General features: G+C 40.5%; 1 protein-coding gene across 6 annotated transcripts in view; it reads right to left on the bottom strand.

Moving 5' to 3' along the window:
* Window positions 1–17,246, bottom strand: part of NCAM1 (neural cell adhesion molecule 1) — a 159,469-nt gene extending 142,223 nt beyond the window's left edge. For 3 of the 6 annotated variants that reach the window (XM_075035116.1, XM_075035113.1, XM_075035115.1), the window contains exon 1: window positions 16,803–17,231. In XM_075035116.1, coding sequence (XP_074891217.1) covers window positions 16,803–16,854 — 52 coding nt within the window. In that variant the 5' untranslated portion in view covers window positions 16,855–17,231. Of the gene's footprint in view, window positions 1–16,802 lie in introns of all 6 variants that reach the window. The other 3 variants (XM_075035119.1, XM_075035117.1, XM_075035118.1) reach the window with 3 other exon arrangements.
* Between the last annotated feature and the right edge of the window lie 255 nt (window positions 17,247–17,501).

The raw sequence follows: 17,501 nt of genomic DNA, 5'->3' as shown, positions 1-17,501 counted from the left end.
ACATCTTGATACAGGTTTTGCAGAGTCACAGCCTTGTCATATGGGTTTTAAACCTGCCCTTGCCCTGCCTCATGAATAACTTCAAGCAAAGAGCTGGCTAGCACAGGAGTAAGATTTGAGATCCTGAAAACTGGTTTCAGATGTGAAACTCATTTTTCAGGACTATAGAAAAACCCTGTGCCAAACAGGAGGAGACAAAGCCACCACCCGTTGAAAAAGCGCACTGACCTATCCCAACAGCACAGCAAGTCCCCGGGGTAATACACAGTTCAGTGGGTAGCTGCCGCAAGTTCTACACACGACTCCAAAAAGTACAATTGAAGGATCAGAAGCCTGATGGTATAGACCATTCAACAACTACAATACTGATAAATGGCTAGAGATTTACTATCAGATTTTATACTTCTGAGACTCCAGGTTCTCCTGAAAGACTTCATCCCTTCAAATACAGGCCAGACAGAAAGCAGATACTGTAAATGACAAAACAGGGAGCCTGTTTTCTCTAGAAGACCACTTACTTGCAAATCACTTGCCAGGAAGACAGAGGAAACGCACAGCCTTTACTTTATGGAGGGAGGGGGACTGGAGGTGCACCTGTACATACTCTGTAAGCACAAGAGCAAGGGCTCCTGAGTTCAGACAAAAATCCTAAGAGAAGCTCTGTTTTCTCTTTTGCGGCACCAGATTGAAACACCCACCAGTTCTGGATTCAAAGTCAACAGAAGCAAAACTGCAACACTGCTTATAGCTCCCCCTCAGCTTGATGGAAAACGAGATTAGATTAAGAAAATAAGGTACTGTTTGGTAGAACAAAGCCTTATTCAACATTTATTCTCATATAGCATCCTAAAAATCTCCCCTACTGGCTTGAAACCAAGGTCCATATGAGACTCATGCATTTACAATGCCATCAAAGGCAGTATTTGATGGCACAGACAATGCAGAAAAAAAGACAAGAGAGGTTAAGTTACTGCATGCCCTCCTCAAGCACTAGCTCTGAGCTAACTAGCTAATTTTCTACCCTGCCACAACTGTAAATAGCAGAACACCTACAGCTTTTGCAGACAAAGTTCTTTCTCCAGCCTCACAGTCTTCCAACTGCAAAGGGAAATTTCTTCCCAGCAAGCCAAAAACGGTCAACTGTTAATTGAGGTCAAAGAGTACTCCAAACGTCCTCCTCAGAACAAAATTTTCAAGGATGGCAGGGGAACATACCAGTCTAGCTCCTCTGATTATGCTGTCATCTTTGTACACTGGACATAGAGCTTGGCTCAGCATGACACAGACGATCTTTGTTGAGAACTCTTTGTGTATCAACTTTACAAAAATAACTGTCATGGCCATTTCTACCCTTAGTGCTGGAATAAAATACACTCATATCATATCCAATGCCCTTCAGCACTATCACATTGAAATCATTTTGATGCTAACCAAAGCTAGTACTTGTATGATCATAATCCCCCAGAAATACTCTTTCCTTCTCCTTATCAGACCAAGCTTCTGAATGCTAAGATGTTATGAGACACAATTATGAAAAACCCAGCTGTCCATCAAATGCTGCCTGCACCAATACATCGGACCAGTTTCTTGTCTTTAACATATGCAGAGGATGTTTAAGTGAACAGGATAAAAAAACTAGACAATTATTTCTGCTGATATATCTTCCCAGTTCTAAATATTTTAAAAATATGCTTATGATTTGCCTATCCCACCCAAAATACCAGTTCATTACTCCACTTCAAAAGCACAGGGTCATGAAGGATACCATATATGTATACACAAGATAAACAGATTCAGTATTACTGATCTTCATCATCTTATTCATGTTTCCTATTCCAGAAGTAAAAATCTCCCGCCATAATTTACAAACTGCATTTGGTGTTTTTTCCAGAAAAAAGCAACTTTATCAACAGAACAATAAATTAGTGCCACCTAGTGGAGTTCAAAATCTTAACCTGGACAAGAGCTTTCAAATCTTACCTGTCTTTTACTGCACTGTCTTTAATTTATGACCTTTATAAACATCTAAATGAAATGAAAGCAGAAACAACTCGATAGATGTTCCCTGCAGTGCACACAGTTGATCTATCAAACACATCAGTATAACATGCACTTAAGTCTTCCTCAACTTCTAGAAATCTGCAGAAGCAACAAATGAAGACCAATACATGTCTTCAACACCAGCAGAACTCATCTTTAGAGCTATTGAGCATGCAGCCAATAGCTCTGCAGTTACAATAAATATGGGCCAAAAATTAACAGAAATGTTCAATATAATGGAAAAAAATATTGCATCAATTTATAATTATTTTCCAGCAGTTTGGAAAATAAGAATGCATAGGGAGTCTTAACATAGTGATACCATCACACCTTACAAAAAAAAAAAAAAATTTACTTTTACTGTGTGATTATATATTTCTCTGTTTCAGCCCCTCTGCAAGGGCATCAAGATCATTTATCTGCTATATGAAAGTAAAAACTATTACCATTAATCCACCCATCTGTGAGCTAATTCAAGCAACATTTACATGAGCTTCCCTACTTCTGTTAATATTTAGGATTGTTGCTATATGCCCAGTAGACTGAGAACGCTAAGTCTAACTGTAACACTGCACATTATTAACACTTATGTTCAGAATTGGTTTGAAACATATACAAAGAAATACCCTTGCAAGATAATCAGCCTTAGCCAGTATTCTTCACACATGACATGAAAGAAATGCAACGCAGAAGAAAACCCCAAACCATTCTAGATCTTTTGCCTTACAAGTGACTCTTAAAAAACAAATATATCTCAAAACATTACATAATTTCTCAGGCTAGCTGCACAAAAACATCCTCTAGTATGCAAGTGCCATGTCCCAAATGAGGAAAAAGTATATCAGATGATGTAATATAGTCTTCCAATGTCTAACATGATACATAAAGCAGCAGCATAATCAAAGCTACCTCCATTCCACTGGACTTGCTTCCAATTCCCATAATTGCAAGCAAGACAAGAATCTGGTATTAGATGTGCAGTAAGATAACAAGACCAGATCTCACCTATAAAAATGGAAGACAATTACAATGGCATTTGTCTAGCAACCAAAGATGAAAGTGCTTTTCCATCTCAGGACTAACAAACTGAAAGCAGTCCAAACAAAACAGGAGCACATAACACAATTAATATCAAAAGATCATCATTTGTGGTAATGGAATTCCAGGCTTTTAATAAGCACAAAATGTGATTATTTCACTTTCCATTGTTAAAATACCATTTCTGGGTTTTATGTGATTATAAGCAAGAGTACATCTCAAGCCATAATGCAGTGTTAACACACCATCATTTAACAAAAACATTGGCACTAGAATTGATCAGCAAGATAAAAAATTATTTACAGAGAAATGCAAAAACAATGGTAATTTCCTTGAGAAGAATCCATGTAACCAACCACCCATTCCTTTTTGTTGGTGTAAGCTACACATTCTTTTCTCATGTCCCCACATTCTACTCATTTTGCAAAGGTGCAGAAGACTACAAACGGAGGAGAAGTACTTCAAAACCATAAGTACAATGCACAGTTACATGTGAAAGAGTAAGATATGGTCAAGATGCTAAAAGATTCCACACCGCTCCAAAGTTACACAAGGAGGTTTTCTTGTTAGGGCTTCCACATATCTAAGGAGTGAATTATACATCCTGTATATAAAACCAAGATTATATTTTCTTTCTGAAACACTTGTTCTGTGGGCTACCATTTTAGCAAAATACACGTTAATTTTAGTTATGTCCAACATTAAAATGTTCCAGTAAGAATACTGATTCCCAAAGAGCTTACATTTACAAAGCTATCATTTAGCTCAAATGTGGTAATCTTTTTAAATTTACATCAAATATGTAAATATAGATACTTTAAAATGCTTCCGGATCTGATGCAGTGTCAGGCAGAGATATTTTTAGTTCTAATCCATTTAAAGTGCTGAATTCCAAGGGAATCAGCAGCACTGCTTTCACTCACCACTTCAACTAAATTCTTCTGGTCCCACTACTCACTGCAATCTCCAAGAAAAAGGAGATAAGATAAAACCATTCACCTGATAAAGTATCTTTACCCTTTATTTTTTAATACTTGCAGGTACTTCTATATGTCCCAATAAATAATAAATCACAACTGCATTTGCACACAAAAGACATTGCAGAAATACATAAATAATGCAGTGCCTTAACACATGAAATCAGTTAGTGTGGGATTTGCTATTTTTATCTCGAGTCTTATGTGCATGTACCAATTTAAGTTCATGAGAAACAACTACTAGGAATACACAAAAGTTTCTGAATATGGCACTAACCATTCTCTAGACCTGACACAATGACTGTAGCTAGCTACAAAGCCACAAAAAGCCAAACCTTAAGTTCATGGACAATTGCAACAGAAACAGTCAATGACTTGGTACATGTTTGGCTTGTAATTTCATTTAAATCTAGATCCATTCTCATAAAACAAGTATTTTCCATACACAGTTTCTTTTAACCAAAGTAAGTTTTGAAATCAGAATACAGTAGGACTTTCATCTATAGATAACTGGCATATTCATCTTTTCTTTGGGGTTTAAGATTTTCAAAAGGTAGACAGTAACTAAAACAGAGAGACAGGTTATCAGAAATTTAAGTGTACATATTAAAAAGAAAGTGAATGCTTTCATTTATTGCTATTATGAGAACAGTACAGCATTTAGAGTTTTCTCATTTACAAGTTATTATTTTAGCAATAAAATGATGCAAGCGCAAAAACAAGCTTGTGTCTAACAAGTTTATTTCTACTATTGTTGTATAAGCAAACACAAATGATTGTTATTGATAAAAAGAGAAATATTTGAAGTGTGTTTGCCCTGTGACTATGCACACAGAACAGGAAAAATACAAGGTAAACATACTTCAGATATTGTTTCAACAGCTTTTACTCCAAGTACAAAGGGCATCTTTTTAACCTGAATATTCAATGTCTATTTAGCAAAATAATGGAAACATAACTGCTTCAGAAAATGTGTATTTAAAAGAAAGAGTCCAATTAAAACACTTCAATACACTGCAAGTTATCTTCTGGCAGAGAGACTGAGTAAAAGAATAAATCAGATAGGTATGAGTTTGTTTAATACGTTACTTGATAATGTTCAGATGCTGATAAGTGAAGAGGAAGATTTCCATTCTTGCAACAGAACAGAACTTAAGTGTGAAATACTATGAAAAGCTGACAGACTAAGTGTTTTAAATACTAACAGTACTACTGTTCGAATGAGCTGAGAGCATCCAGCAAGGAAAAGATCACTGTATACTTAAGTTTTCTATACTTTTTCCTAATCACCCACAGCAAATCATTATTGGAAACAGCGGGTCAAATGAATTTTAGTGTGACCAGCAAGGCAGGTCCTATGTGAAAAAAAAATGCTTCCTCATAAGGTTATTTTTTTCCTCATTCAACAAAATACCTATTTTTTTCAGCAGGTGTAAGGAAGATTACCACAACTCATTTCAACTCACAGGAATGTCCACTTATTTGAAAAGTGCCGTCTTTGGCCAGTCTGCAGATTTACATTAATCTTTACTCAAGTAATCACTCTGAATCTTGCGCAGTAATCAGGTTAACAGGGTGCCCACTTGACGTGATCCCTCCGTACAGTATTTCAGAACAGGTGAGACACGTTCCTTCCTGGCTATTACATTTAACTCTCACTGATGCGGGTAACAGTTTTGCACGCATGCCTAAGTGCAGGATTTACCTCCTAATGAATGATACTACGCAAAAGAAAACTGAACAAGAGCATGACCATAAAAAACACACTTCTTTGCTAGGAATAAAAGCATCCTACCAACAGAAATACCCATTTTCAAGTACCTTGAAAGGTACTTCAAGACAAAATAACTTTTATTCCATTAAACAGAAACATTTTGCAGCATAGCCTTAATCTAGAGCTAACATTCATGCTTGCTTGAAGCAGAAAATTACACTCTTCTCCTAGATACAAACACAAGCATACGCTACAGTACTTCATTCTTTGCATTATTTTTGTCCATAAAGCACAAACTACTCTAAATTTGCTTGTACAAATGAAGTATTTTATGAAATAATCATTTTACAGAGAAATGGAGAAAAATGATGGAGCTGACTGGCCAAAGACCATCCGCAAAAAAGCCAATGGCAAAGCTAGGAAGTGAATCCATATTAAATTAAATCTCTACTCCATATGCCATTCCTTTTCTTACAGGCCAATGAGTTCTCTTAAGCAAAACTCAGCTTAAAGACCAAAGCTGAAAAAATTCTGCAGCCAATCAGCTTTTAAACTGTAGACACAAAATCCCTACAATAATAAACAAGCAATTGCTGCTGAACTGATAGAAAAAGAGTGTTATTTCTTTTTCTTGCAGACATATCCAGCTGCAGAAAGACAAAAGCTAGAACGGAAAAAATGCTAGTGAGCTGAACACAGCTAGAGAAGCTTTACATATGTGAAACAAGGTGTATATATATAGCTACAGTTCAGTCATGACAGAAGGGACAGAGAAATGACCAGCCAGAGTTCTAGTGATGACAATAGGGAGAAAAGCGAAATAGTATTCATACCTCTTCATAGTATTCATTAAGATTTTCATTTATGATGGCTTTCTTAGTATCTGTTAGTTCTTGAAGACTACATGTCCATAACAAATGTATGTAAACATTTTATTTTCTTAATAGTATTCCAATATGCCTGGTTTTTTTCTAACAAATACCAACCACTAGGGAGTACGTAATAAATGCTAAATGCCTTCAGGTTGCATCCTGCAGATCATGAAGAGATTAAACTCCAAAAGGATTTAGAGGACTATGGAGTAATTCTGTACGTCTGTTCACAACCCCTAAAAGCATGTTATACTTCTAAGGGATTATCTTTTGAAAACACTAAAACTGAAATATGGTTACAGTAGTCTGTTCTTCTGAATTTTGCAGGCTTATTGTAATTTAATAAGTTACTTGGATAAGCAGCTGTTGATTATATTTTTCTAAAATGGTATACACAAGTGTCTGATGACTGTTTCTCTCAATATTAACATATTCAAAAACACAAAATGAAGTTCTTGAAAAATTATAATTAGCCAATACTGTGAGAATGCATTTTGCATGCTAGATCCTGAACTGCACAAAAATAATGTTTTAAGCACATTGATAAGTGTTTTATACCCACAGCTAGAGAGAAAGTTTTAAAAATGATTATTTATAAGGCTTTCAAAGTACACACAGAAATGCACTGTGTAAGTGCATTGTTTTATTGTAACAATGCCACAGCTTGCACAACAATTCAACAACTAAATGTTAAGGCATCTATCATTAAAACGCATCACAGATAGAAATATAACATCAACATTAGTTGTATATATTATTTGCTACTACACTTAACCTCTACACACTGGAAGTACAATGTGCTTTATATAAACATATGAAGACAATAAATGTGCAAAATAATGGAAAGTTTATTGCATAGATGGTTTGGGATTTTTTTCCTCCTGACTGTAGATGTGGTAACCGCAACGACATACAGGCAAAGCTTTGATACATTATGAAAATCTTTCAATTTCTACCCTGGAATATACGCACTTGCACACATACATCATAAGCCCAACCATTCTGACTAAAATACAATAAACTCTGAAAGTTTATCAGAAGAATGCTCTTCCTATCTTCTTGCATTAATAGCGTTACCAAATTTACACAAAAATTCCTCATGCTCACAACAAAAAAACCCACTCTGTTCAGCTAAGATATGATTTTGTATTACAGATGGCAACAACAAAAACACCAAAAGCTCCATTCCTGTGATTAATTTCTGGAAAGACTTTTTCAAGTTAAAATCAACCTTACCCCAGCCAGAACATCAACACTCAAGATTTTTCTGCTCTCATTAGTTCATAGGATAGCTGTTTCTAAAACTCCTACTGGTTTACATTACTTCACTCGGACCCTTGTGAATTTCACATTAACAGGAAACTACTTGATATTTTTCTGGCAGAACAAAATGACATTATTTCAGTGTGAGAAAATATGTCCAAGTAGTTGATAATGCGAAGATAAGCAAAAGAAAAAAGATACCAAGGACTTTAGCAAACCATAGAGCTCAATATTATTGATTAAACACAAACATAAGATAACATCTTTGGATTTGGGATGTACAGTGATTGTATTAGATGTCTGAGCTGCAGTTTCTCCCTCCAACATATGTCTTTGTTTCTGCTGAAGGCAATGGAGAAATAATGTCACCACAGGAACAGATTAGGTTTCACCTGTACTTAACAACAGAAGTTACTGATAATGCTACTCATAACCACCACAGTCACAGACTCAATTTGCAGGCCAATACTCTTACTAATCGTGCCACAGGTCCTTTCAAAATAAGATTCCCACTATAGCATACTATATATATATATATTTACACATATATGTTTTATCTGTACATCTTCTCATTTAGGATAACAAGCAAAATAGTTTGAGAGCTATCATGCATCGAAACATCTCTACCATTTGCTAAAGTTCACGTTTCACTAAAAAGGTTTGAGTTTTTTGAGACTATCAGACATCTTCCTTGCTTATATGAGGATGTCCAACGTAAAAGTAACAGAAAAGCTCACCTTTCCTGGATTTGCAGCCAGAACAGAAAGAGTACAGACAAAGGTAGCAAGACCCCACATTGCTCCAAAGTTAACAGCTGAAGCAATGTAAAACCATATTACCAGAGGAGCGATGCAGACCTAAGAAACATTGCTATTCCAAAATTTACGCAACCTGAAAATTTCCCCAATCTTGACACCTTCCACATATTTTCCAAAGGTATCAAGGCCTAGAGTTTTGGCCACTGTATTCATAAAAGGCAAACACTAAACATTTCACCAATATTTTATTTTAAATCCTAATTGCCTGATAATCCATAGAGTATTTGTACATTTAATTGAGAGTATCTTGCATCCTGTAAATTACATCATACAATCATGAGTCACTCCCCTCTTAACCCTACCCCCAGCATTCAGACTCCTTACAAGCCAGGACTGCTCCACATGAAATGCAATGACCAAATAGGACTGTTCTTCTACAAAACACTGCGCTAATTCTCCTGCATTCAGTCTTTCCACTTGAATGGAATAAAAACCCTTTTGAGAACAACAATTCCAATTCCCCCCCTTTTTTTCTCAGGCACACTATGGGACTCCTCAGTGCATGCACAATGCAAATAAGGCAAACTTCCTTTGAAAGAGTGATTAATATGCAAAGACAGCCTGCTTTTTAGTGGGATGTGAAGAACCACCAACAAGCATTTCCAAATTCTGAGGTTTCTTCAATTATTTCCAGTGTTTATTTTAAACATAAGATTATGCAATAATACCACACATTAAGACCAAATTGCCAATATTGTGCAAACACCACCAAATTGGCTGTTCATCTTTTGTATCATATTTAAATGCAGCCTTGAATATCCTAGATAGGAAGGCACTGAAAAAAATAGGATTTAAATTTTTGAATCCTTAATATATATCAATCTTCATGTTAAAAAGACAGCATTTAAAACCCACTGTAAATAACTGTAGGGGATTTTTTTTGTTTTTTTTTAAGAAATATTTAGGGTTGGGGTTTTTTTTTAATAAAACAAGAAAGTTTACAATATTACAAACTAATTTCAGTGACAATTAACTAACTTCTTTATGAATATACTGCAGTTCCAGTAACATTTAAAGTATTTTTTTAATACAGTTGCTTTTGGGACAAGAGATACAATACATGAAACGTCTGGAAAAGCCCATTCAGATTTGGAGACACCGGTTTTCTATTTCCATTGTATAAAACTTTCATCACTATTTGTCATCGTTTATCACCTGGTCAACTACACTTTCTATGTAAAACTCAGCCAGGACTCACCTATGGAAACAACCTTTCAAGTGCCAATATACCATACTCTGCCCAAAATGAGCTCAAAATGTAGTCTGAATATGTTCACTGACTCATTTCTTATTCTAACCCTTTACTTCACACACTTCCCAACCTTTTCACACAGGTTTACACACTGCCTTCCACATCTTTGGAAAGGCATTTCAAGTTAACCAACATGGTAAATTATTATTAAACATAAACCAGTAACCAATAATTAACATTCTTGTTTATCTTAAAGATTTCAAGGTTAATATGTATCACTGATATAAACAAAAAATGAAAAAGTAAATTAAGTATTTAAATAAGCATAAGCATCTATTATAACAATTTCTATAGCAGTAGCTGTACTAAAATCACAAAATCATTGAGGTTGGAAGGGTCCTCCCAAGATCATCTAGTCCAACACGGGGAGGCAGCTACAGGAGGTTACCCAGTAGTCTGTCCAGATGGGTTTTGAATGCCTCCATGGATGGAGGCTCCACGATCTCTCTGGGCAACCTGTTCCAGGATTCAAGTACCACCCTCACAATTAAAAAAAAAAAAAAAAAAGAAAAGAAAAGAAAAGAAAAGGAGGGTGGGGGGTGTTGTTCTGGTTTTTTATGTTCGGAAAGGATTTCCTGTATTCCAATTTGTGCCTGTTGTCTCTTGTCCTGTCACTGGGCATCACTAAGGAAAGCCTGGTTTCCTTCTTCATTCCCTCACATCAGGTATTTATCCACATTGACTAAGATCCCCTCAAGTATTCTCTTTCCCAGGCTCAACAGTGTCAGCCTTTCTCAGCCTCTCCTCATACAAAAGATGCTCCAGCCCCTTCAGTGGACTCACTCCAGTAAGTCTGTGTCTTTTTTGTACTGGGGAGCCCAGAATTGGACACAGCACTCCAAATATAGCCTCACCAGTGCCGAGCAGATGGATTTTAAGAAAATTAACCTGTCTTGCATACTTTTAAAATCAATAACAAATTGTGAAAAGTAGCTATCCTGATTATAAAGACCCAGTTGTTTTAACAGTCTTTAAGAGTTCTCTATAAAGAAAACAAAAATATTTTTATTCAAGGCATTATGAGACTGACAATTCTGAAACACTTAAAACAGTCACAAGTTTCTTTATATGCATTCTGTCGTGGCAAACAATAACCTGATAAGGTGATGGATATTTGTGTCTCTCCATCCTAAGAAATTAACCATTTCAATGGCTTTCCAAATTATTTTCCACATCATTCTACCAAGTTTGTACTTAATCAGGCAACTCCCAGTTTTCACAACACACGCTGCAGATCTCTGTCTGTCTTGTCATAAGATCTAGGATGCAAATAGCTAAAGGATCAACTACGACACATATCACTTTACTGTCTCTAGCCTAAACTTAATTTCCTTGCATCAGATTTACAGATATAGGGCTTCATCCCCGCCATCACAAACTGCTACCAGAAATAGTTGTAGGATCAGTTTCTGCCATTCCCTGGTTTTGGGTCCATCTGTGACCTGCCTTTAAGCCAACTGATGCCAAGTTTGCTACTGACTTCTGTGGACAGTCAGAGCCTTACAGACCTTTAGTACCTTAGTTAACTAGACAGGGAAGAAACACAGAACCTGCACTGTAGAAAAAGTGAACAATTACAGACTTGAGATGAAAATCCCTCCCCCTTATTCTTAAATTTAAGGTCTAATTTTGCACATACAGTAGAAAGTTCAGATATATTAATCTTCATGTGCAAGCCTCTCATTTTCTTCAAACGTAACATCGCTCCCTTGTTTCTGCTGCAAATACACAGGTCTAAATTATTACTAGATATCCATTCTAATTATTCACTTTTTAAGTGTGATGGCTTAAGAATTTGGATAACTCATCCAGCTATTAAGTACAGTACTACGTGAATATACCCCACAGCTGCTGCTTCTTCAGAGAAGGACTCTGGTATCTTAAAGCAATTTGCACTTGCTTAGGAGGATAAACCTTCCATTGTTAGCTACTCCCCAAAAATCAGCTTTTCCATCAGCAGCTGCCTAAAGATCTGAAGTTACCAGGACTAAGGCTACTGGTGTTCTACATTTGTCCAAACAATAGTTTTGCTAAAGTACCTGTAATACATATATTGCTTGTGATAAAACAAAAGCAACCTCACATGCCAAAGCCCATAGCGAGGGCCAAAAAATGCTGTAACAGAAGCTGTCAGGTAGCCTTGGTCATTTTCAAATACAGCATCATCTACCCTGTACACCTCAACGTGTTTTGGCACAAGCTTTTCTTTTATTTATCCTTGGAAGGTCTAGAAGCTGCAGGTATGTTTTACTCTGTGGATATCAATTATCTGCCTTATCATCATCGACAGATATAGTGGCAGCTACTTGACTTGAACTGTAAGTGAAAAAATTATTTTAATCTGAAGTTTATCCTTGATTTTTATCCATTTCACTTTCTTAAGGCAACTATATTGTAAACTAAAAACCACAGAAAAATCTCATTCCGGTACTTGGTAGTTACTGCCTCAGACACTTATAAATGCAATGTATCAGAAGGGCCTGAAAGCCTGCCATTTGGCTCTCACAGTAACTTCAAAAGGCAATGTTCCTAATGAGCAGCTGCAGTGGGGAAGCTGCACTTCAGCACCATGAACTGAAAGGGCATAACGGCACCACCGCCAAATCCACCTCATTTACATCCCTTTGCATCAGCAAGGGCTTTAAACGATGGTAATGTGTTCTCCTAAACAAAAGGAGCCAGAGCCAGCGTAGATCTGACCTTCAAATTTGATTCTGTGATTTTTATGTCTCAAAGTCTATTTGCCTGGTGGCTCTTTTCCCCCCCTCCACGACTTGAGAGTGTTGTGGTGAAAACCAACACATCAAGTCCTATGAAAACATGCGCAAATGACAGCATTCAGGAAAGTGGAGATGCCTGGGAGCTGTAGTTCTCTTCACAGACACACCCTCAGCCAAGTTACTCCCAGACATTCTCCCTGTTATAGAAAGCTGTTGTAGGAAGACAAACACCACAATTTTGTTTCCTGATTGTCTTCAAACTTTTATATTTAGAATTGAGTTGCTTTACTTATTTTATCTCACATTTCAGATCTTTGTGAAGGTATAGAATAGGGAAAACAACAAAGACACCATCTTGTCACTGCACCTGAAAAATACTGTAACGGCCCCTACTTGATTTTTTTCTGATAGTTCCCTGCATAAAAGCTATGATACACACTTCCAAACATGACAGCTTCTCCCAGTCTGCTTACACAGGCATTTTGGGGAGTTCATAATATCTGTCTTACTATTTGCAAATTGTGAGTTAGAGTACAACAGAATTGTTATTGACAGATCAAATCATACTGAAGTATGCTGCCCTGCAAAACCAATGCTTCAAAAGCCACACAGGAAAACCAACAAAAAACCCTAGAATTGTGCATTCTCTATATAAGCATTATCACCAGGTGTGTTAAATAATGAGTAAAAATGCAGGAAGGCCTTTTAAATGAGAAAATAAAATGTGCTTTTGTGTCTTACTAAAGCTATTTTTCTGTTCCTTGCAGACTGACAGCAGCAGATGCAGTACCCCCTCCTCCTCTCCCATCAATTGGTTCTGCTTTCCTGCCAGCCAGTCTAGGCAAACCCATAGCATTACCTAAAAAAAACCACAAACCCCAAACCAAACAAACCAACTCACCCCCCCAACAAACATGCCATTCTTTTATCAACAAGAAACCAATCACTTATACCCTTAGGCAGAAAGGTCTATCGCTAGAATAGGTTTCTGGAGATGAGCCAAGAAAAGTGAAGGTACTTTCAGTCCAGAGAGCAGCCACAAGCTTTAACACTTAAAAACTGGGTATTCATTAAATTACATTAAATGTCCTTAAAAAACAACAACAAACAAACAAACAAAAAACAAAAACAAAAAACAAAACGAAAACCAACACACCACCAACCTACAAAAAAAATCCGCTCCCCAAAAATCCAACAGTCAAGTCAGGACTTTTCAAGTTCATATGTCAAGAGGATAAAGTTTATACAAAATACTCTCCATTATTTAAGAACCTATAGTTCTCAGGATGTAAATGAAAGGAGATGAGCCATCTGCTGTGTCTATAAATAATCAGCTTCTAAATTATAAGGGAATGTTTTAATTTAATAGTAGATTATATAAAGCATCACTATCCCAGGCCACAGAATATATACAAAACGTGAAATTGTTCTAAAAAATGTAAAGGCATGCTTTTGTTCTGAACCTACCACATAACTGTCGCTCAGACAACAGTCTCTTCAGGGATTCTTCACTAATAAGCATCTATCTCTTGCCTCCTTTTACGTTTAAGCTACTGTAAAGCTGTAGTTAGGTTTCTTTATTAGCGTGATCGTAGCTGCTCCCCCTCTTTCACTGACATCTCCTTCAACATCATAGCTTCCAAAGCCCAATGCAATAGCCTTTCTACCCCCATCACAGACTGTCATGAGGTCAGCTGGGAAAAAAAGGAGGTACAAGCTTTAGCAGACCAAAGCATCCTTTAACGTGGAAAACATAACTGATGTGCTGCGTGCCACTTTTACCATAAACAGTGCTGCTGCTTTGTTCTAGCTTTTTAATATTTTATTTTGGTTTTGTGTTCTCCATTTTCTGCTGATTTAACAGTCCAGTTCCAGCTGTGCAGCTCCCTAGGCACTCTATGCATTCATAATTATTATTATTGGATAAACATGTATTTGAGTGGGGCAACAGATGATATGCAGATAATTTTTCTTTGCTTACTCCCATCTATTTCCCCTGAAAAAAATGCTTTATTCTGCCCTCCCACAGCTGAGAAAGCCTGTGTGAATGTGTCAGAGAGGCGATAGCTACAGAATCACAGATAGTAGTCTGGCATCTTATAATGGTTGAGATCAAGAATGTATGCAGAGATGGTGATTAGAGGGCGTGGCTGAGCCAGATGCAGAGCTGGCTATGGGGAAGAACTGTGCTGGAAATGGAAAGACAACCCCCCCTTATTTGTTACATATACCCTCTAATAAGTCATAATATAATTTTTTTAAAATTATAATGAAGAGAAGCTATATAGTAGTGCTTATGACACAGGAGAGCTGTGTACTGTTAAGAATGGGTGTTGTGCTGATGTTAAACAGGTGGCTTGATTTGGCAACAGACTTGAGCACACTGGTGGCAATGGTCCGCCATGATGGGAGCTGGAATTAAGCCACAAGAAGACAGCAATTGTTACTATGTTAGTAGACAGAGCTACAGCAGAAGTAATTGCTTAAGGAGATAAGGAATCATCAGTACGGGAATGAGGAAGTGAGGCGTTATGGTAGTTAAGGACAGCACCTAAGCAAGAGACTGTGCAGTGAGGTCTGTAATAGCAGTGACAGGAACGAGCAATGCACTGGGGTACACTGCAAGGACACAGAAATGGGTACAGAAACTACCCAAAAATAGCAGGGATCTAGACAGAGAGCACACTTTACTGAGAGAACAGCAGCAGCGACTGGGAAGTAGTTACAAAATGATGAGCTGAGAAGAGGCTGCAAGAAGTAAAGGCAATGACAGTTTTGAGGTAGACAGCAGCGACAATCAGCGTTGGGTGCCTTAGGCCACTATGCTTGCAAAGAAGGGTGGGGAAGTGGTTGATGAGCTGTAGGACAGGACAGTGAGGAAACACACAGCCAAGAGAAGGCCCTGGGGAAAGCTTCCTAGTGCGTGCAGGTAAGGACAGCGCAGAGCAAGGGGCTTGGGGCGACGAGGCTCGCCGAAGGACGGCAACAGGAAGGCGGCACGTCGGGGCGGACCACGGTCCCGCTGGCGGAGGGGGCGGTGCCAGCACAGGTGTGGCCGTAACCGCGCCCAGCCAACCTGTCATCTCCCGGGGCCAGGGCCCGGGCCGAGGCAGGTGAGGCAGGCAGCCGGCGCCCGGGGCCGTTACGGACGTTGGCGACCCGAGCGACTAACGGCCGCTCCCGCTCGGGGCCGCCCGCTCCCCATTGGCCGCGGCTGCGGTCGACCCCTCCCGTCTCCCCCCCCCCGCCTCCCGCGAGCAGGAGCGCTCGCGCCCGGCTGCCGCTCCCTTAACGGCAGCGGCGCGCGGCCCGCTGCCCCCCTCCCGCAGCGCCCCGTCTCTTTCCCCGCCCATCACTGCCAGCCGTCCTGCACCCCTCTGCCCCCCCCTTTTTTTTTTATAATTTTTTTTCTTTTTACAGCTGCTCTAGCCCCCACCTTTAATTGCAGTCGCATCTCTTCCCTCCCCGCGCTCGCTGCAATTTCTGCCCCGCACATGCAACCGCTTGCAAGACGCGGGGCGGATGGGCGGGGGCGGACACCGCCAAGCAGCGCAGTAGCTGCCTCGGTATTCACAATGAAGTCGACGCGACAACGAAAAATCCACCGCCTCCCTCACCCGGCGACACCATTAACACAGCGCACGTAGCATCCTCTCCGCTTCGCTTGCCTCCTCTTTTCCTCATCCCCATTGTCTGGGATTCACAGCACACCGGAACCCCAGCCCGGGGGAGGTGGGCTCCCGCGGGGGGGGGGGGGGGGGGCGATTCCTCCCCTCGCACCCGCGGACAGCGGCACCAGAGCGCAGAAGCAGCCGCTCGCTCACACCCTTCTCACCTACCCCCCCCCCCTCCGCTTATCTCCTGTCAAATTCGCACAGCCCGAGCCATCTTTCCTCTCCGGCTCCCACGATAGCGAACAATGTGCACGAACCAGCCGCCCCGCCACGCACACCGGGCGCGGCCGGGAGGGGGGACCCCACCGAGGGTTGTCTCCCCCCACCCGCCAAAGCCCGGCGGCGGGGGTCCGCCCGACCCCATTGTTCGCTCCACCAGGTCCCGGCACCACCCCGCCCCAGCCAGCGCCCCACTGCCCCGGCCCCGGGCGTACCTGCAGCTCCAAGCAAAACCAACGTCCAGGGCAGCACGGTGGCTAGCAGCATCGCAGCCGGCTGGGCGACAGGCAACCGCTCGTGAAATAGCCTTTTCCTGCAATACGGAAGAAACGCAGCTCGCTTCTTTTTTTTTTTTTTCTTTTTTTCTTCTTTTTTTTTACCCCCCCGCCGCGTCTTCCTTCGCCGCTCCTCCCCGCTGCCGGCCGCCCTCCGGCTCCGTTAACCGCGCGTACTCCCCGCGCCGCCTTCTGCCGGCTGCGCCCCGGACGCGTCCCGGCGCCGCCGCGCTGACTGACAGACGGCCTCAGCACCGCGGCCCGGATCCCTGCGCCGCCCAGCTTCGCGTGGCGGCGGATGGCACCGCCGTGTTCTTCCACCCGCGCCCGCCTCAAATAGTACAGCGCAAGCCCGCGCAGAAGAGGTCTGGGGGCGCCGAGGGGGGCTCCGGCCGCCTACGAAACGCGGCGCGGGTCTTGGGGCCGGCCCCGTGCCCAGCTCGCGGAGGAACCTGCCGGGGCTCGGGCGCGCTGAGAGCCGGGGCAGGGCGGCGGCCCCTTCGGGGGTACTTTATTGCCAAAAATGAGATTAACGAATTAACCAGCCCGTGGGAATTGGGGAAGGGATTTCCTTGCCGGTTTGGCCGGCGCCTGCCCGAAGGAGTACCTGTGGAAAAGCAGGTGGGAAGCGAAGAGAGC

Source organism: Buteo buteo, chromosome 9 (assembly GCF_964188355.1).
Source record: "Buteo buteo chromosome 9, bButBut1.hap1.1, whole genome shotgun sequence".
Taxonomy (NCBI): Eukaryota; Metazoa; Chordata; class Aves; order Accipitriformes; family Accipitridae; genus Buteo; species Buteo buteo.
This window is presented reverse-complemented; position numbering and strand designations above follow the sequence as displayed.